Source organism: Scyliorhinus canicula, chromosome 1 (genome assembly GCF_902713615.1).
Source record: "Scyliorhinus canicula chromosome 1, sScyCan1.1, whole genome shotgun sequence".
NCBI classification, from domain to species: Eukaryota; Metazoa; Chordata; class Chondrichthyes; order Carcharhiniformes; family Scyliorhinidae; genus Scyliorhinus; species Scyliorhinus canicula.
Window position 1 is genome coordinate 21,183,295 of NC_052146.1, and position 21,840 is coordinate 21,205,134.

Below are 21,840 nucleotides of genomic sequence, written 5' to 3' on the forward strand. Positions count from 1 at the left end.
TAAGATATGCAGTAAATACAACTGGTTAACTATCATTTAACTCCTGACTCCCACTTTAACTGCTCCCCCATCCTCTACCCACACACAAGACAGACAAACACAGAGGGGGGAAAAAATAAAAGGATGAAAGTCAAAGGATAAGAGTCTTTGCTTCAGGTTGTGTTTTATTTTCAGCCGTTTTGCTTCAATTCCGGACCTCAACTCAAGGCTTTTGCTGAGGGTTCATTCAGGTATCTGTGGTTTCAGAAATTAACACTCACCCTCGCTGGAGAAAAGGTAGATCCGTGTCTATGTCTACAGCCCATGATGACTTTCCTGCAGGTTGATTCAGTCACATTTCCTGTGGTTTCAGGAATGTAGTACTCACACCTTTCAGCAGAGTTTCTGGAGAGAGTTTCATTGCTCACAGGAGCTTTCCGGTGAGGGTTATTGTAGGCTCATGCCTCTACACTGCCAGAATGTAAACTGAATCCAAACTCAAACCTTGGACTCTGAAAAGCATTCCAGTGGGATCAGATCCAATCACCAACTGTTACCGGGCAGAGCACAGCCTTTTGGGTCAATTCATTGGCCACCTTTCTGAAAAAATCCCTGTCTAATTCTGTTAGAATTTTATACATTTCTATGAGACCCCCTCTCTCTCTCTTCTAAACTCCAATGAATATAATCCTAACTGAGTTAGTCTCTCCTCATATGACAGTCCCGCCACCCTAGGAATCAGCTTGGTAAACCTTCACTGCACTCCCTCCATAGCAAGAACATCCTTCCTCAGATCAAAGCCTGCCGGGACTGGGACTGGTATGATTGGTAGTCTGATGTAAGCTGCGTTGCGGCCTTTACTTTGTGTTGGTTTATTAAAATCCTGTTTAACTTACCTTCTCGTGCCTCCTGAACCTTTATACTGATAACAAGGAGAACAGCGGCTGTGATTCTGGATGTCCTGACCACACTGGAATACCCCAGCATGGGAGTGAGGACAGTGGATATTTGAACATTCTGCTTTTCGGAAGGCTAGAGGGGTTTTTGACATAGTCTCGGAAAACTGGGTCCAGTATACCAAACGGATGTGGTATGTCACCCAGTCAAGTGGTATTGCTGGAGACGACTGACAGAACGCAATACTCCTGATTGCCTGCAAGGTCGTGACCAACCCGGCGGCCCTGGATTGTGGAGCATGTCGTGAATCATTATGGCCCGAAGCCATCGGTAATCATGCAGAGGTTCAGGTTCCAAACAGGCGGATGGACCCCTGAGGAACCAGTTTTGGAATTTCTGATCCACCTTCGCAAGTTAGCTGAACATTGTGACTTGGCCTGTCCCTCCCTGGAATGTTAACAGATTGTGTGACATTCACAATATGGCGATTCAAAGGAAGCCTTTAGCGGATCAAGCCTTGGACCTGAAAAGGGCCATAGAGCGGTCAATCTTCTGTCAGAATGCGAAAAGGTGTTCGAACGTACACAGCATTGGCCGGACCCCATTCTGAAGGGCGGCGCCCCCCAAGGATAGGGCTCACTTAACCCGGTCACCACTAAAACAGCATCACGGACAGACCCGTTGGCGAAGGTCCACCACCGTCCAATGGGATATCTCCCCAGAGGGCGATAGGAAGTTCCCACAACAGTGCTGCACATGAATTTGCAGAAACCAAGGCTACCAGAATCGACAGCGAACAAGTCGCCCTGGCCAGGTGACACAAGCCCCCCCCCGAGCCAGGGTTTTACACATTGACTCGTGTGAGGAAGAAGACCGAAGCAGTTAAACTTTATCACGGCCCCTAAAGTAGCCCCAATTAGAATAAAGTTTCAAGTTAACGGTCATCCCTTGGACATGGAAATGGACAGGGGGGACTGCTGTTTCTATTATCGGACAACAGACTTTCCATAGGCTCCGCATGGGAATTCTGCACCTGGGCTTGAAGGATACCAAGGCCCTGCTGGAAACATACACCAGAGAACCATTGACCATCATTAGTACCACAGTGACTATGGTTACCACTAATAGTGGAGCAAGGACCCGGGCGCAGCCTCCTGGGCTGTGATTGGTTCCAAAGACTCTGTCTGCACTGGCAACAGATTTTCTGGATGGGTACTGGTGGTCTGCGTGAAGTCCTCGGAAAGTATCCGGAGGTTTTCCAGGAGGGCCTGTGAAAAATAGAATTGGCCACAGCAAACATTTACGTTGACCCGAAGACCCAGCCAAAATATTGCAGGGCCTGGCCTGCTTACGAAAGTGGATGAAGAATTGAGCTGACGCGAAAGCCTGATTCAGTTTGCAGAGTGGGCAGCGCCAGGGGTTCCCGTGCTGAAGCTGAGCAGGTCCTTCCGCCTGTGTGGCGAATATAAGATACAGTAAACAGGGTCTCCCGCTTGGACTGGTACCCCATGCCACGAGTAGAAGACCTGTACGCAAGGTCCTGTAAAAGGTTACCCTTTTATGAAGATTGATATGAGCCATGTGTACATTCAGTTGGATTTCGGCGCGGGGTCACAAAAATATGTCACCATCAACACCCACAGGAGGTTGTACGAGTACACCTGGCTTCCGGCCGGGGTGTTGTCAGTGTGTGCAATTTTCCAGGGGGTAATGGGAATTATCCTCCAATGGCTTCCCAGGGTGGCTGTCTACCTGGACAATGTGCTCATTACAGGAGCCACCGAGAAGGAACACCTGGACAAACTGGAAGAGGTCCTCCGACGGTTCACCAATGTGCATGTCGGCCTGAAGGGGGCAAGTGCACCTTCCAGGCGAAAGAGGTCACAACTTGGATACCATGTCAATAAGGACGGGTTGCACCTAATGGAAGAAAATGTTTGGACTACCAAGGGAGCCCTGACACCTGAGAACGCGATGGAATGGAAGTCAGTTATTACGGGAAGTTAATCCCAAGCCTGGCTAACCTGTTGGCGTGCCTGCATGTGCTATTAAATAACTAGAAATGGGCATGGAAAGTGCCGTGGGTGGAAGCATTTGCCAGAATGAAGCGGTAATTGTTATCATCCAAACTGTTTCGGACTCCTATTTGTTGAAGCCTCTCCACATGGCATTGGGGCAGTGTTGTCCCACCAGTGGGGCGATCGGACGGAGCGGCCGATAGTTTACGTGCCCTGGCCGACGTGCCCTGGCCAGTGCAGAGCGCCGCTATGCACAAGTTGATAAAGACTGGCCGTGATATGAAATGAAAATCCCTTATTGTCACAAGTAGGCTTCAAATGTAGTTACTGTGGAAAAGCCCCTAGTCGCCACATTCAGGCGCCTGTTCGGGGAGGCTGGTACTTGAATTGAACCCGCGCTGCTGGCCGTGGTCTGCTTTACAAGCCAGCTATTTAGCCCATTGTGCTAAACCAGCCCCAATATTCGTGTAAAGAAATTCCACCAGTCTACGGGTGTCATTTCAAAGTGATCAGCTCCACAAGCCCTGACTTGGCCTTTTTAAGGAAGACAGGAAGATACCACCAATAGCTTCAGCCAGAATCCAATAATGGGCACTGATGTTGGCGGCGAATGAGTGCACCTTTGAAAATTGCCCTGGTGCACAAATCACTCAGGTGAAGGCCCTCCACTGACTCACGTTGTCTGTAAGCCTCCCATGCCCGCCAGGAGTGGGCTAATTCATATTGGCATTGCATTTTATGGACATCCAACTTGCGATGGCCGCGTAAATCTGCACGTGGACCCATGCTGGTGAAATTACCAGCTGCAACTCAGTCTTGCACAAAACCTTCTGAAGGCAACTGTATCATGGAGTATGACTGCATCATGTGTGTTTCTCAATTTATCAGTTATTTAGAATTATTTTAAAGGAAGACATTTTAAAAGAAGTAATACTTTTACATTTATTATTGTTTTGAAATCGCTATATAAATGACTTATTTAGTGATTGAAGCATTTAAGTGGATCATGTGACTGTCAGAGGTCAGGAGAAAGGGCCACACTGTGGATATTAATTATAATTATTTTATGAACTCAAATGTGACAAATAATTATGTGACCATAAAGGTATACTTTTGTCATATCAGAACCAGTGTGCGTTTTAGAGTCCTTTTTCCTGCCTCCTTTGTTTTTAAACCAATTATGTAAAACCTGAAATGTTGTCATATTTTGAAGCCCCCTGTACTGAGGCCTGAAGCTGTAACTGACTAAGTTTATCAGTAAATCCGTAAATCATGACACAGTGGTGTCGGTGTAAAATGATTTTGTAACCAAAGTTCAGTTTTGTCCTCCACACTCACTCTACCATGCCTGCCCTGTTTCGCTTCTGCATCATTTACTACCTCTATCTCAGTCTCTCACTTGTCCATAGCATTAACACCTCAGGGTTCTACTTGCCCATTGATTTATTAAATGTCCCCATCCTCACCCAACTCGCACATTTACCTGCTTCAACTCATCCAAGAAGCTGCAACTTTCATTTGCACCTGCATGGTGTCCAGCATTCCCACCGTCCATCTTCTCCATGCCCTAGTGAGTTGATAACAACATTCATGTTCTCACTTTCAAGTCCCTCCATTGCCTCAGTCCACTGTCCTTTAATGATCATAGAATCCCTACAGTGTAGAAGGAGCCATTCGGCCCATCGTGTCTGCATCGACCCCCTGAAACAGCATTCCACCCAAGCCCACCCCATCCCAATAACCTAACCTACACTAAGGGGCAATTTAGCGTGGCCAATCCACCTACCCAGCACATCTTTGGACTGTGGGAGGAAAGGGGAGCACCCGGAGGAAACCCACGCAGATATGGGGAGAACGTGCAAACTCCACACAGTGACCCGAGGCCCGAACTAAACCTGGGTCCCTGGCGCTGTGAGGCAGCAGTGCTAACCACTCTGAGACTTGCCTTAAATCCCCACATGCTAAATCTGCTTCTCCAACATTGATCTTCTCTTTGTTCTTCGCAACTGGCACTCCATCATTAGAGGCAGGAGATTCAGCCACCCTACTCCCATCTGCAGCCTCTGACCCAGTTCTCTTCACCTTGCCACCTCCCTTTTACCTGAGATTTCTCAAAATCCTTCTCGTCAACCATGGTTTTGGCTTCACCACTCTAATCCCCTCCTCTTTTGTCCTGTTCTCTCTCTCGGTTGTGATCCATTCTTTTGTTTTTACTTTTGCAGCGACTGAGTAGTAAAGTAGCAATACAAAATTGTGTTCGGACAACACCAAACGTCATCCCTCACTTTCTTTCTCTCTATCTTTCTTTCTTTCTTCCAGGTTTACCCAACTGCCACCCGTGCATTGGGATTGGGAACGTGCAGTGGGATGGCACGAGTGGGAGCTCTCATCACCCCTTTCATTGCACAGGTATGATGAAAACAAGCCCTTCCTTTTTCAATAGGTCATAATTAAATCTATCCGCAGTGCGCTCGGTGGGCTGAATTGTCTAGTCCTGTCAGGGCAAGCTGGGAGGCGGTGAGGTCCCTAAAATGGAGGGGAAGGAGGGGTTAAGTGGCCCCATCGTCTTCCCTCCATGAACATACAAATCGGGAGCAGAAGTGAGCCACTCGGCCCTTCAAGCCTGCTCCGCCCTTCAACAAGATCACGGCTGATCTGATTAGAACGTCAACTCCACATTTCAGCCTACACCTGAAAACCTTTCATCCACCCCCGTCCCCTATTGTTTATCAAGAATTTAGAACAGTACAGCACAGAACAGGACCTTCGGCCCTCGATGTTGTGCCGAGCAATGATCACCCCACTCAAACCCACATATTCACCCCATACCCTTAACCCAACAACCCCCCCATTAACCTTATTCTTTAGGACACTAAGGGCAATTTATCATGGCCAATCCACCTCACCTGCACATCTTTGGACTGTGGGAGGAAACCGGAGCACCCGGAGGAAACCCACGCACACACGGGGAGGACGTGCAGACTTCACACAGACAGTGACCCAGCCAGGAATCGAACCTGGGACCCTGGAGCTGTGAAGCATTTATGCTAACCACCATGCTACCGTGCTGCCTATTCTTCTACCTTAATGTTCAAAGACTCTGCTTCTCCTTGAGGAAAAGAGTTCCAAAGACCAGCTGCCCTCTGAGAGGAAAGAAATTCCCTCATCTCTGTCCTTACATGGATGATCCCTTATTTTGAACAATGGCCCCTAGGTCTAGATTATCCGACAAGTGAAAACATCCTCTCCGTATCCTACCTGTCAAGACCCCCTCAGGATCTTAAAGATTCCCGTCGAGTCACCTCTTACTCTTCTAAACTCGAGTGGATAGAAGCTTAGTCTGTTCAACCTCTTCTCACAAGGCAACCCACCCAATCCATGTATTTGTTTAGTAAACCCTTATCTGAACGGCTTCCAACATATTTACATCCTTCTTTAAAAATGGAGACCAATACTCCTGATGTGGTCTCACCAATGCCCCATATAACTGAAGCATAACTTACCTACTTCTACATTCAACTCCCCTCATAATAACTGATAATGTTGTATTTGCTTTCCTAATTACTTGCTCTACCTGCATATTGTGATTCATGCACTAAGACACCCAGATGCCCCTGCATGTCAGAGCTCTGCAATCTCCCCCCTTTGGATAATATGTTTGTTTTCCTGCAAAAATTGACAATTCTGCATGTTGGCACAAATGAAGCCAATATAAATAGGGATGAGGTCATGAGGAGTGCTTATAGAGAGCTAGGAAAAAGGTTAAGAAGCAGGACCTCGAGGGTGGTAATCTCTGAATTACTTCCAGTGCCACGTGCTACTGGGGGTAAGAACAGGAGAATATGGCAGATGAATGCGTGGCTAAAGAATTGGTGCAGGTGGCAAGGATTCAGATTTTTAGATCATTGGGATCTTTCCTGGACAGAGGTGACCTGTTTAAGAGGGATGGGTTGTCTCTGAATGGGAGGGAGACCAATATCCTTTTGGGGGGGGGGTTGCTAGTTCTACAAGGTAGGGTTCAAACTAAATCTGCAGGGGATGGAATCCTCAGCAACAGGGAAGAAAATGAGGGGCTGAAAGGAGATGCAGTACTCAGCAACAGCAAACTGAATAGACATGCTAGGCAGGAGCACTGTAGGGAGTGGGGAAAACCTGTTGGATTAAATTGCTTCTATTTCGATGCAAGAGGGCTGACGGGTAAGGCTGATGGACGCAGGGCATGGATAGGTACGTTGGACTGGGATATTATAGCCATAACTGAAACATGGCTAATGGAGGGACAGGACTGGCAGGTTAATGTTCCAGGGTACAGGTGCTTTAGGTGGGATAGTGGTGGAGGAAAGAGAGGAGGGTATTTCGGAGTGAGGGGAGCATCACAGCAGTAATCAGAGATGAAATAACCGAGGGATCATCCAGCAAGGCTTTGTGGGTGGAAAAGAAATAAGAAGGGGATGGTGACCTTATTGGAGTTGTCCTGTAGGCCCCCAAATAGTCAACGGGAATTAGAAGAACAAATTTGCAGGGAGATTGGGGAGAGTTGCAGGAGTAACAGGGTTGTCATAGTAGGGATTTTAATTTTCCTAACATAGTCTGGGACTGCCATAGTGTTCAGAGCTTAGATGGGATGGAAATTGTTAAGTGTCTTCAGGAAAGTTTCCTTTGGCAGTATGTGGAGGGTCCTACTCGGGAAAGGGCAAAACTTGATCTACTCTTGGGAAATAGGGCAGGGATAGTGACTGAGGTGTTGGTGAGGGATCACTTTGGGATCAGTGACCATAGTTCTATTAATTTTTAAATAGTTATGGAAAGGGACAAAACTGGTCCTCAGGTGCAAATTGGGGCAAGACACATTTTGATGGAATTAGACAGGAGCTTGTAAGGGTTGATTGGAGTAGCTTGTTTGAGAGCAAAGGGACCTCTTGCAAGTGGGAGGCCTTTAAAAGTGAAATAGCTCGAGTTCAGGGTCTATATGTTCCTGTTAGGGTGAAGGGCAAGCCCGGCAGGTGTAGGGAATCCTGGCTGACAAAACATATTGAGGTTTTGCCCAGGAAAAAGGAGGCATGGCTCAGATACAAGCGAATGGAATCAAGGGATTTCCTGGAGGTGTACAGGGGATACAGGAGTAAATGCAAGAAGGAAATTAGGAGGGCAAAAAGGGGGCATTAGGTAGCTTGGCTGAGAGGATTAAGGTGAATCCAAAATGAATCTTTAAGTTTATTAAAGGAAAAAGAATAACTAGAGAAAGAATAGGACCCCTCAAGGGAACCCCAGGAGATATGCGAGGTTCTCATTGAATGTTTCTCCTCTTGTGTTGACCATAGAGAAAAACATGAAGACTTGGGAACCTGGGAAGGTTAGTGGTGATATATTGGGGACAGTTCCCATTACAGTAGAGGAGGCGATGGACGTAATAAAATGTATGAAGGTGGATAAATCTCCTGGCCCTGAGCAGGTATATCCAAGAACACTGTGTGAGGCCAGAGAAGAAACTGTGGGAGCCCTGGCTGAGATATTTGCATCGTTGTTAGCCACGGGTGAGGTACCAGAAGACTGTAGGGTAGCAAATGTCGTGCCCTCATTTAAAAAGGGCTGCAAAGAAAAACCTGGGAATTATAGACCGGTAAGCCTAACACCTGTTACCGGGCAACATGGTAGTACAGTGGTTAGCACAGTTGCTTCACAACTCCAGGGTGCCAGGTTCGATTCCCGACTTGGGTCACTGTCTGCGGAGTCTGCACATTCTCCCTGTGTCTGCGTGGATTTCCTCCAGGTGCTCCGGTTTCCTCCCACAGTCCAAAGGTGGACAGGTGAGGTGGATTGGCTATGCCAAACTGCCCTGAGTGTCCAAAAAAAAAACGGTTAGGTGGGGTTACAGGGATAGGGTGGAGGTGAGGGGATAGGGTGGAGGTAGGGGCTTAGGTAGGGTGCTCTTTCCAAGGGGCATGCAGACTCGATGGGCCAAATGACCTCCTTCTGCACTGTAAATTCTATAATTCTGTGGTGGGTAAGTTATTAGAGAGGATTCTGAGAGAGAGATATACAGGCATTTGGAAAGACAGGGTTTGATTAGGAGTAGTCTGCATGGCTTTGTGCATGGGAGATCATGCCTTATAAATTTGTTAGAGTTGCGCTGAGGACCTGAGTTCGAATCCCAGCCCTGGGTCACTGTCCATGTGGAGTTTGCACATTCTCCCCACGTCTGCGTGGGTTTCACCCCCACAACCCAAAGATGTGCAGGTTAGGTAGATTGGCCACGCTAAATTGCCCCTTCATTGGAAAAATAATAATTGGGTATTCTAAATTTTTTTTACAAATACATTTGTTAGAGTTCTTTGATGAAGTGACCAGGAAGGTCATTGGGGAAAGGGAGGTAGACATAGATTATATGGACTTCAGCAAGGCCGTTGATAAAGTTCCACATGGTAGGCTGCTCTGCAAGGTTAGATCCCATGAAATCCAGGGAGAGCTGGAAAATTGGATATACAATTGGCTTGAATTGAACAACAGTTAATGAGTAGGAACCAATGTCAGATGGCCATGAGCTACTGCCGGGAGTGAGCATAGCAGATAAATGACTTGGATGAAGGGATGGTTGGCAAATTTAATTATGACAGAAAGATAGGTAGGAAAGTAAGTTGTGAAGAGGACATAAGGAGGCTACAAAAAGAGAGATAGGTTAAATGAGTGGGCAAAGATCTGGAAAATATGAAATTATCTGTTTTGTCAGGAAGGACAAAGGAGAAGCATATTATCCAAATTGTGAGAGATTGCAGAGTTCTGAGGTGTGTCTCAGGGATCGGTGCTGGGTCCACTGTTACTTGTTATATTTATAAATGATTCGGATGGGAATGTAGGAGGCATGGTTAGTAAGTTTACAGATGACACCAAGATTGGCGGCATAGTGGATAGTGAAAAAGGTTATATAAGATTGCAACAGGATCTTGACCAGTTGGGCCGTTGAATGGCAGATGGAGTTTAATTTGGATAAATGTGAGGTGATGCATTTTGGTCGATCAAATCAGCGCAAGACCTACTCAGTTAATGGTAGGGAGTTGGGGAGAGTTACAGAACAAAGATCTAGGGGTACAGGTTCACGGCTCCTTGAAGGTGGAGTCGCAGGTGGGCAGGGTGGTGAAGAAGGCATTCAGCATGCTAGGTTTTATTGGTCAGAATATTGAATGCAGGAGTTGGGATGTCTTGTTGAAGTTCTACAACACATTGGTACGACCACACATGGAATACTCAGTTCTAGTCACCCTATTATAGAAAGGATATTGTGTTTTTAAATGTATTTTTTCAAAAAGTTTTACAGAACACTCCGAAAAGGAAAATAATACAAAGAGAAAAGGGCAACGTGCCAACCAAACAGAACAACTTAACCCTCTAAATGATAAACAGTTTAAACAAATTAACACCCAACTCAAACAAAATAGGGCAAGCGCCCCTTTCAAAAAGGGAAAGAAATCAGCCCCCCCCCCCCCCCCCCCGCCCCCCCCCCCCCCTCCCTGAGTTGCTGCTGCTGTTGACCTCCACCTAAAGTTCCGCGAGAAAGTCAAGGAACGGTTGCCACCGCCTGGAGAACCCCTGCAAGGACCCTCACAAGGCAAACTTTATCCTCTCCAACCTGAGAAACCCCGCCATGTCATTGATCCAAGCCTCCATACTTGGGGGCTTTGCGTCCCTCCACAATAACAAGAGCCTTCTCCGGGCTACCAAGGAGGCAAAGGCCAGAACTCCGGCCTCTTTCGACTCCTGCACTCCCGGATCCTCCAATACCCCAAATAACGCTATCCTCCAACTCGGTTTTACCCGAGTATCCAAGACCTTGGACATGACCTTTGAAAAGCCCTTCCAGAACTCCGCAAGTGCCAGGCACGCCCAGAACATATGGGTGTGGTTAGCTGGGCTTCCCGAACACCTCACACATCTGTCCGCCACCCCAAAAAACGTACTCATCCTTGCCCCTGTCATATTCGCCCTGTGTAACATTTTAAACTGGATCAGGCTGAGCCTGGCGCAAGATGAGGAGGAATTGACCCTGCCCAGGGCGTCTGCCCACAGGCCCTCATCCAGCTCCTCACCCAGCTCCTCCTCCCATTTGCCCTTCAGCTCCTCCACTGAGGCCTCCTCCGCCTCCTGCAGCTCCTGGTATATCTCCGAGATCTTACCCTCTCCGACCCACACACCCGAAATCACCCTGTCGTGTATCCTTCGGGCAGGCAACAATGGAAATTCTCCTACCTGCTTCCTAACAAACGCCTGAACCTGCATGTACCTGAAGGCATTTCCTGGGGGTAACCCGAATTTCTCCTCCAGTGCCCTCAAACTGGCAAAAGTCCCGTCAATTAATAGATCCCCCAGCCTTCTAATTCCCACCCGGTGCCAGCTTCAGAACCCACCATCTACCCTGCCCGGGGCAAACCTATGGTTATTCCGTATCGGGGACCAAACTGAGGCCCCCGTCTCCCCCCTATGCTGCCTCCATTGCCCCCAAATCCTCAGCGTCGCCGTCACCACCGGGCTCGTGGTATACCGCATCGGCGGAAACGGCAATGGTGCCATCACCAGTGCCCCCAGGCGAGTACCTACACAAAACGCCGCCTCTAGCCTTTTCCATGCCCCCCCTCTCCCTCCATCATCCACTTCCGAATCATCGACACGTTTACTGCCCAGTAGTAGCTCCACAGATTCGGCAGCGCCAGCCCCCCATCCTCCCGACTGCGCTCCAAGAACAGTCTCTTAACCCTCAGGGTCTTATTGGCCCACACAAATCCCATGATACTCTTGCTCACTCGCTTGAAAAAGGCTTCAGGGATGAGGATGGGCAGGCACTGAGACATGAACAAGAACCTAGGGAGGACCGTCACCTTGACAGACTGCACCCTGCCCGCTAGGGAGAGTGGTAGCACATATGTACCGAAAACTCCTCTCCACCATCTCGAGCGGCAGCTCCTCCAACCTCTCTTCCTGGCCCCGTGCATGCACCACAAAGAGCTCACTCTTCCCAACATTAAGCTTATACCCCGAGAAGTCTCCAAACTCCCTGAGGGTCTGCATAACCTCCCCCATCCCCTCTACCGGGTCTGTAATATATAAAAGCAGATCATCCACATATAGTGAGACGCAGTGCCCCCCCCACCGAACCAAACCCCTCCAGCCTCTAGACTCCCTCAGCGCCATGGCCAATGGCTCGATCGCCAAAGCAAACAGCAGGGGGGACAGAGGGCATCCCTGCCTCGTTCCACGGTACAGTCTAAAGTACTCTGACCTCAACCGGTTCATCGATACACTCGCCACCGGGGCCTGGTATAACAATTTAACCCACCCTATGAACCCCTCCCCAAACCAAAACCTACCCAGCACCTCCCACAGGTACTCCCACTCCACCCGGTCAAAGGCCTTCTCCGCATCCTTAGCCGCCGCCACCTCTGCATCCCCCCCCCCCCCCCCCCCCCCTCCGAGGGCATCATAATCACATTCAGAAGCCTCCGCACATTTGCATTCAACAGCCTGCCCTTCACAAACCACGTCTGATTCTCATGTATCACTCCCGGGACATAATCCTCAATCCTAGTGGCCAGGACCTTCGCCAACAGCTTGGCATCCACATTGAGGAGTGAAATCGGCCTATACGAGCCACACTGCAGCGAGTCTTTGTCCCGCTTCAGAATAAGATCAGAGCTCTCGACATCTCGGGGGAAGAATTCCTTTTTCTCTCGCCTCGTTAAAAGTTCTCAACAGCAACGGAGCCAACAGTTCCGAAAACTTCCTATCAAATTCAATCGGTAACCCATCCGGTCCCGGGGCCTTACCCACCCTTGCCCATTAACCAGCTCCTCCATCCCAATCGGGGCCCCCAAGCCCTCTACCTACTCCATCTCCACCCTCGGAAACCTCAATTGATCCAGGAACCGCCGCATCCCCCCCCCCCCCCCCATCTCCCCCCCCCCCCCCCCCCCCCCCCCATCCAGGGGTACTGATTTGTACAAGTTCTCATGAAATGAAATGAATGAAATAAATGAAATAAATGAAATAAAAGACCTCATTTATTCTGACTGGACTCCGCACCGTATTCCCTCCCTTGTCCCTGATGCCCCCAATTTCCCTAGCCGCTGCCTCCTTTCGCAGCTGATGCGCCAGCATCCGACTCGCCTTCTCCCCATATTCATACGCTGCTCCTTGTACCTTGCCCCACTGGGCCTCAGCTTTCCCCGTCGTCAACAAGTCAAACTCCGTTTGGAGACTCCGGCGCTCCTTCAACAGCCCCTCCTCGGGGGATCCCGTATATCTCCTATCCACCCTAAGTATCTCTCCTACCAATCTATTCCTCTCCCTCCTCTCCCTCTTCTCTCTGTGAGCCCTAATGGAGATCAGCTCCCCTCTGACCCCCGCCTTCAGCGCCTCCCAGACCACACTCACCGAGACCTCCCCATTGTCATTGGCCTCCATATACCTCTGTATACACCCCCGGATCCCCCCACAGACCTCCTCATCCGCCAATAATCCCACGCCCAAGCACCACAACAGGCGCTGGCCCCTCTATTCTCCCAACTCCAGCTCCACCCATTGCAGGGCGTGATCTGAAATCGCGATGGCCAAGTGCTCCATGCCCTCTACTCTCGGGAACAGTGCCCTATTCACCACAAAAAAGTCTATCCGTGAATAGGCCTTGTGCACATGGGAATAGAAGGAGAACTCCCTCGCCCTTGGCCTAGCAAACCTCCACGGATCCACTCCCCCCCATCTGATCCATAAACCCCCCTCAGGACCTTGGCCGCAGCCGGCCTCTTACCCGACCTTGACCTAGACCGATCCATTGCCGGGTCCAGTACCGTGTTGAAATCCCCCCCCCCCCCATAATTAGGTTCCCCACCTCCAAATCCAGGATCCGACTTAGCATCAATTTGGGGCATATACATTCACCAACCGGGCCCCGTGCAGCCTCCCACTCACCATCACGTAACGGCCCCCTTTATCTGCCACAATGCCCACCGCCTCGAAAGTCACCCGCTTGCTCACCAAGATTGCTACCTCCCTGTTCTTTGCGTCCAACCCGGAGTGAAAGACCTGCCCTATCCATCCCTTCCTCAGCCTGTTCTGATCCGTAACTTTCAGGTGCGTCGCCTGTACCATGGCTATGTCTGCCTTCAGTCCCTTTAAGTGAGCAAATACCCGGGTCCTCTTGACCGGCCCATTAAGGCCTCTCACGTTCCACATGATCAGCCGGATCGGGGGACTACCTGCCCCCCCCCCCCCCCCCCCCCCCCCCCGCCGACTAGCCATCTCCTTTTTTGGGCCAGCCACGTGCACACGTCTCCCACTCTTTCCAGCCCCCCAGGCGGAGTTTCCCTGCCCCAACTCTCCCGATTATCTCCAGCACCCCCTCAGTCAATACAGCAGCAACCCCCCCCAACCCCTCACTACCCCAGCCAGGCAATTGCTTGACCCCCCCCCCCCCCTACTCCCCCCATTGCACTCCCGTAAGTCAGCTGACTCCTGCTGACCCCGGCCGCTCCCGCCTCTGCCACCGATCCCCGCAGAATTCCCTCCTAAAACCCAAGTCCCCCCCCCCCCCACACCCCCAGCAAACCAATGTGGACTCCAAACCAATACCGCCTCCCTGCGTCTGGCCCCGCCCCCTCTCTTTCCGCTAGAAAAGAAAACCTGTGCTCCCAGTCTGGGCTGACCCCGCCCTCTGTGGCACAGCTCCATTCTCCTACAACCTCACCCCCATCCCCAGAGGCCCAGGGTTCTCGGCCCTTTCTACCCCCACTAAACGTGGGGAACAACCCCTCCCAGATCAGCGCCCACACAGAAAAAACAGAAGGAAACACAAATATCACCCTCTCCCACTCCACAACATCCCCCCAAAACATGGTACAGACCACTAATTTGAGTCCAGTTTCTCATTTTTGATAAAGGGCCACGCCTCATCTGGTGACAGTCCTGACAGTCACGTGGACTGCAACAGCCCAAACTGCACCCCCTTTCCGTGGAGAACCGCCTTGGCCCGATTGAATCCTGCCCTCTTCTTGGCCAGCTCTGCACTCCAGTCCTGGTAAATGCGAATTTCAGCATTCTCCCACCTGCTGCTCCGCTCCTTCTTCGCCCATCGCAAGACGCACTCCCTGTCGGTGTAACGGTGAAACGTCACCACCACAGCTCTCAGCGGCTCGTTGGGCCTCGGTCTCCTCGCCAGGACTCTGTGCGCCCCATCCAGCTCCAAGGGCCTCGGGAAGGCCCCCACACCTATCAGCGTGCTCAGCATCGTGGCTACATACGCCCCAGCATCCAACCCCTCTGTACCTTCAGGGAGACCCAGAATCCGCAAATTCTTCCTTCTCGAACTGTTCTCCAGATCCTCAAATTTCTCCTGCCACTTTTTATGGAGCGCCTCGTGTGCCTCCACCTCTTTGCCAGGCCCAGGATCTCGTCCTCATTATCGGAGGCCTTCTGCTGCACCTCTTTAATCGCTGTCCCCTGCATCCTCTGGGTCTCTACCAGCCTTTCTATCGACACCTTCATAGAGGCCAACATCTCCGCCTTCAATTCCGCAAAGCAGCTTCGTAGAAACTCTTGCTGCTCCCGCGACCACTGAGCCCACGCTGCCTGGTCTCCGCCCTCCGCCATCTTGTTTTTTCGCACCCGCTCTCCTCTCTTCTCTAATGCCCCTTTTTTGACCGCGCTGCTCCAGGTCCACTCCACACAGTGCTGGGGGGACCTTACTGTCGTCTTCCCACACCGGGAATCGTCAACCAAGTGCCGCTGGGGCTCCTTAAAAGAGCCCAAAAGTCCGTTTCCGGCGGGAGCTGCCGAATGTGCGACCTACCCAGGCATAGCCGCAACCGGAAGTCTAGAAAGGAGATTGTTAAACTAGAAAGAGTGCAGAAGAGATTTACGAGGATTCTACCAGGACTTGATGGTCTGAGTTATAAGGAGAGGTTGGATGGACTTGGACTTCTTTCCCTGGAGCGTAGGATTTGATTTGATTTATTATTATTGTCACATGTATGAGTATACAGTGTAAAGTATTGTTTCTTGCATGCTGTACATACAATGCATACCGTACACAGGGAAGGAAGGAGAGACTGCAGAATATAATGTTACAGTTATAGCAAGGTGTAGAGAAAAGATCAACTTAAGACGAGGTAGGTCCATTCAAAAGTCTGATGGCAGTAGGGAAGAAACTGTTCTTGAGTCGGTTGGTACGTGACCTCAAACTTTGGTATCCTTTTCCTGACGGAAGATGGTGGAAGAGAGTATGTCCGGGGTGCCTGGGGTCCTTAATTGTGCTGGCTGCCTTTCTGAGGCAGCGGGAATTATAGATAGAGTCAATGGATGGGAGGCTGGTTTGCGTGATGGACTGGGCTACATTCACAATCTTTTGTAGTTTCCTGCAGTCTTGGGCAGAGCAGGCTCCAGACCAAGCTGTGATACAACCAGAAATAATTCTTTCTCTGATGCATCTGTAGAAGTTGGTGAGGGTCGTAGCTGACATGCCAAATTTCCTCAGTCTTCTGAGAAAGTAGAGTTGTTGATGGGCTTTCTTAATTATAATGTCGGCATGGGGAACCAAGACAGGCTGTTGGTGATCTGTACACCTAAAAACTTGAAGCTCTCGACCCTTTCTACTTAGTTCCCATTGATGTAGTCAGGGGCATGTTCTCCACTACGCTTCCTGAAGTCGATGACAATCTCCTTCGTTTTGTTGACATTGAGGGAGAGAGAATTGTCGTCACACCAGTTCACCAGATGCTCTATCTCATTCCTGTACTCTGTCTCGTCATTGTTTGAAATCCGACCCACTACGGTGGTGTCATCAGCAAATTTGAAAATTGAGTTGGAGGGGAATTTGGCCACACAGTCATAGGTGTATAAGGAGTATAGTAGGGGGCTGAGGACACAGCCTTGTGGGGCACCAGTGTTGAGGATGATCGTGGAGGAGGTGTTGTTGCCTATCTTTATTGATTGTGGCCTGTGGGTTAGAAAGTCAGGATCCAGTCGCAGAGGGAGGAGCCGAGGCCAAGGCTATGGAGTTTGGAGATGAGTTTCGTAGGAATGATGGTGTTGAAGGCTGAGCTGTAGTCGATAAATAGGAGTCTGACATAGGTGTTTTTGTTATCTAGGTGTTCCAGGGTAGAGTGCAGGGCCATGGAGATGGCATCTGCTGTGGACCTGTTGCAGCGGTAGGCGAACTGTAATGGATTAGTGGTAATCTTATAGAGGTCTATAAAATAATGAGGAGCATAGATGAAGTAGATTTCCCAAAATTACGAGGTGTCTAGACCTACAGGGCATAGGTTTAAGGTGAGAGTGGAGAGATACAAAAGAGACCAGAGGGGAAATTTCTTCACACAGAGGGTGATGAGCATCTGGAACGGGCTGCCAGAGGCAGTGGTAGAAGCAGGTACAATTTTGTTCTTTAAAAAGCAGTTTGACAGTTACATGGGCAGGGTGGGCATAGAGGGTTATAGGCCAAATGCGGGAAAGTGGGACTAGCTTAGTGATAGAAACTGGGCGGCATGGACAAGCTGGGCCGAAGGCCCTGTTTCCATGCTGTAAATAGCTATCAATTTATAACTATGCCAAGGGATATGGGTGTCCTAGTGCATGAATCATAAAAGGTTAGTGAGCAGGTGCAGCAGGTAATTAGGAAAGCTAATAGAATGTTATCATATTGTCACGGGAATGTGGGTTACTCTCTGCAGAATTCAGTCTCTCACCTACTCTTGTGGCAGCAGTATTTATATGGTTGGTCCAGTTCAGTTTCTGGTCAATGGTAACCCTCTGGATGTTGATAATGAGGAATTCAGTGATGGTAATGGCATTGAATTTCCTGGAGATGGTTAGACTCGCTCTTGTTGGAAATTGCCTGGCACTTGTGTTAGATGAATGTAACTTTCATACATATATATAGACATTTGAGCAAGGAGCAGGAGTATAGCCATTTAAACTCTAGAGCCTGTTCCGCCATTTAATAAGATCATGGCTGCTCTGATAGGAACCTCAAATCTGCATCTCACCTACACAGATAGATAGATTCTTGCTTACCAAGAATCTATCTACCCCGCTTTAAAAATATGACTCTGCTTCCACAACCTTTTCAGGAAGAGAGTTCCAAAGAGAAACGATTTTGCCACGAGGAAATAAGGACCAAGGAGAAATAATTAAACCACCTTCCAGAAAACGTTGTTAAATTGTAATAACATTATTTAAAGGGGAGTGAAGAACTACGTATTAGTTGACAGGATCTGTTTTCCCAATCAGGTTATGTTGGAATCCTCGATCTACTTGACACTTTCAGTGTACAGCGGATGTTGCTTATTGGCAGCCCTTGCTTCCTGCTTCCTACCGATTGAGACAATGGGGCAAGGTCTACAAGAGTCCAGCCAGCAAGAGTGGGGTCAGGAAATGGTGGGCAGGACGCATTGCTCAAGCAGTTCAACCAGAAGCACCTAGAGTGAGTTTGTTGGAAGAGCAAACAGACCAAAAATGGCCTCGCGAAAAGCGGACATTGTGATCATTACTAATATAGACCCATAGTTAAAAAGCAGCGTGAGTATTAAGGTGGAAAACAAATGTAGTGCACTCCTCATATATATAAAAAAAAGGGAAACAACCCCGCCCCACCCCAGCAATCTGTGATGTCAAACCAGAGGGCACCCATACAGGAATGGAAACTATAGGTAGAATCTAAAGTAGAATGTAAGGGGAGGGCCTGTCTTTCATATCTTGCCATTTACTCAGCCATAAATCAGACAAGCTTTGTTACTGCAAACTCCTGCCATATGTTCCTTCTCCCTATGCTCCCCATGAACCAGCCCTATTCATTGCTAATGGAAATATTTGCAACATGATTTATTAACAAATGAATTAAAAACTATCATAGGTACCCATTAAATGCCAATAGGTCGGTCAATAAGACAATCTCTTATAGTTGTCACAGTTTCATTTTCAATTAATCAGAATTCTTGCACAGAAGATAAGCAGGAAATAGGCACAGAAAACACACTGTTCAAATGAACTCTGTAGATGTGATGCCAAGTGTGGACAGGCTGGTACACAAGGACTTTATTTTATCATTGCATGGAAAATCAAACCAAACAAGAAATAGTCTCAATGTGAATATGAGGCAGGAAGCCCTGGTCACCTTCACAAAACAAATCAATCTCTTTAGAAATCTAGTTTGTATTAACAAGGCTTGTCTGTAGTTCTGTACCAAGCAATGGGACTGCTTAATATACCTGTAACTTTAAAACAATAAAAAAAAGTGTTTGAAACTGCACCGCTTTATAGAAAACTCAGTTATATACTGAGAAAGTTAATATTTCCAACAGGAAATTTATGTATGTTGACATGTATAAATGCAACACCATGGCTACCCATCAAACTTCAACGAGCTGGTCTTGTATCAGGTGTTTGCTAAGGAGGTGACGTGTTAATATGAAATGCCTGCTGGTAAAACAATGATTTTCTAAGGTGCCATTTCCCTTTGTGTATGCCATCTATATCACACTGGGCAGCATCCTGTCGCTTAACTGTCGCAATAGATCATTCCTTGTTGCCAATATGAAACTTGATTATTCCTGGTTGATAAGTCAGTAAAATCTTAAGACATTCACAGTTGTGAAACAAGTATTGTAATTGGTTATTCTTTGCTGCGCTGAAAGTAATCCCTGATGCTAAGGTGCTGATTTCATAAGGGTGTTCTTGATTTGAACTTACTGAGGGCAATACTTCAAGATAATTCCAACAAATGTTCCAGAAGTTAGAAATGTGTCAATTTTTAACTTTCAATATTTCTGGTAGCAAATTTCACAGGTACACCACAAGTACAGCCATTCTGAGTTCTATATACACACGATTGTACAAGGTAAGTGTATACTTGCCCAATAAGATTGGCTAGGCACCACCCCTGATTCACACATTCTTTAAGTTCATTTATTAGTTACCTCCTTCATTCACTCTATATCTCTGCTTTCAGTCTCTCACTGAGGATCAAACTCGAACTTGCAATATATAACCAATGATAATCGTAGAGATATTTACTAGCCGTCAGGAATGAGGTTGGGATAGTCCCTCTTATGGCCACAATCTAAAACTCTTTAACTGGGACAGCAAGAAGTACAGTGACACTGAGTCAAGACTGAGAAATGGGCAGTTTCAAGAATATTCGTGATTTTTTTTTGTTAATTATGAAGGCTCTATGAGGACCTCACAGTGTTGAGCTTTGAACATACACTCAACATGTCATGTGTGGATGCCTTACTATGCATACTCCAAATGGCATTATAATAGCTGATTAATTTGGAAATAATGTGAACAAACAAGGCTTCATGGTTAATTTGGGCTGGCAAAGGCAGGCCTTTGCACAAGAAAAGTTGGCTGAGTGAATAGAAATCAAAACATACTACTGTACAGGAGTTAAAATGCCTTAGAAATATCCTAAAGTATTTGGAAAACAATCAAAGTGCAATCACTGTTGTAATGCATGCAGTAAGATCCTGTTGAATCCGCCAACACAACACACATGAAACAGCAGGTAGAAAACGATGAACAAGGTTTATTAATAACACACTCACATTGCCAATCCCCAAAGGGTTTGATACTAGAGAGGGCTTCCTTTGTTTAGGGGAAGCCCGGCCCCCATTACTTGGGAAGTTCATATTCTGTGGAGGTCAGGGGGAATCGGATTGTCCTTATTTCTTGATCTCCATTGGGGTTATAACAAATCCTATCAGCAATGAATGATTCTGTTTATGGTGGAGGTTGAAATGATGGTGAGAATACCAGAATTCCCTGCTCTGCCTCAAAATAAAATGGAGGCCCTAAATTTCCATTGCCCGCCTGATCTGCTGTTGTAACCTCAGTGGACAAGCAGTGGAACCATGAAACAGCGGAACTGGCAATTTTAGCTGTTTCTCCAGAGGTTCTGGAGATATCCAGCTGGAAAACGTTTGGGGAAATTCTCGTCGGGTTGCTTAACGTAGACTTGACAGGTGAATGAAAACTTGGTTTAACGTTTCATTTGAAGAATGGCAAATGAAACAGACTTTGTTACACGTGCCATATTGCGTGGCACATGGCAGACTGGCCAGAAATTTCAGATCTCATGGGATGCAGGGGAAGGTGGCTCAGTGAAATGGAAAACGGTTTCCAGTGGTGTCCCAGAGAGCTAAGTGTTAGGCCCCTTGCTGCTGCTTGTTGTATATTTTAATGGTATAGACTTAAATTTGGGAGGCATAGATGGAGAGTTTGCATAAACATTGGCTGTGTAGTTGATAGTGAGGAGGATACCTGTTGACTCCAGAATGACATCAATGATTTGATTGAGTGGGCAGAGAAGTGGCAAATGGAATTTAACCTGTAAAAGTGTGAGAGTACATTTGGAAAGGACAAACAAAGCAAGGGAATACTCAATAAACAGGAAGATATTGAGAGGGGTTAAGGAAGTTAGAGGCCTTGGAGTGCATATCCACAGATCCATAAAGATGTCAGGACAGGTGGACAAGGCAGTCAAGCGAGTATATGGAGTACTTTATTTTATTTGGCGAGGTATTGAATACGAAAGCAGGGATATAATAATGGAACTGTATAAAACGCTGGTTAGGCCACAGCTGGAATTTTGTGTACAGTTCTGGTCACCAGATTACAGGAAGGACATAATTGCTGTCAAAGAGTGCAGAGGAGATTTACAAGAATGTTGTCAGGGCTTGAAAATTGCAGCTATGAGGAGAGATTGGCAGGGCTCCGGGTCACTGTCCGTGTGAAGTTTGCACATTCTCCTTCGTGGGTCTCACCTCCACAACCCAAAGATGTGCAGGGTAAGTTGGATTGGCTATGCTAAATTGCCCCTTAGTTGGAAAAATATAATTCGGTACTCTAAATTTATTTTTTAAAAAGAACAGAGGAGGCTAAGGGATGACCTAATTGAGGTGTACTAAAT

General features: G+C 47.9%; 1 protein-coding gene across 1 annotated transcript in view; it reads left to right on the plus strand.

Annotated features, from left to right (window-relative positions):
- Positions 1-21,600, plus strand: part of LOC119977565 (synaptic vesicle 2-related protein) — a 68,957-nt gene extending 47,357 nt beyond the window's left edge. Inside the window, exons 15-16 of the mRNA XM_038818696.1 lie at positions 5,214-5,303; positions 18,162-21,600. Of these exons, the coding sequence (XP_038674624.1) occupies positions 5,214-5,303; positions 18,162-18,353 (282 nt within the window). The 3' untranslated portion in view covers positions 18,354-21,600. The remainder of the gene's footprint in view (positions 1-5,213; positions 5,304-18,161) is intronic.
- The last annotated feature ends 240 nt before the right edge of the window (positions 21,601-21,840 follow it).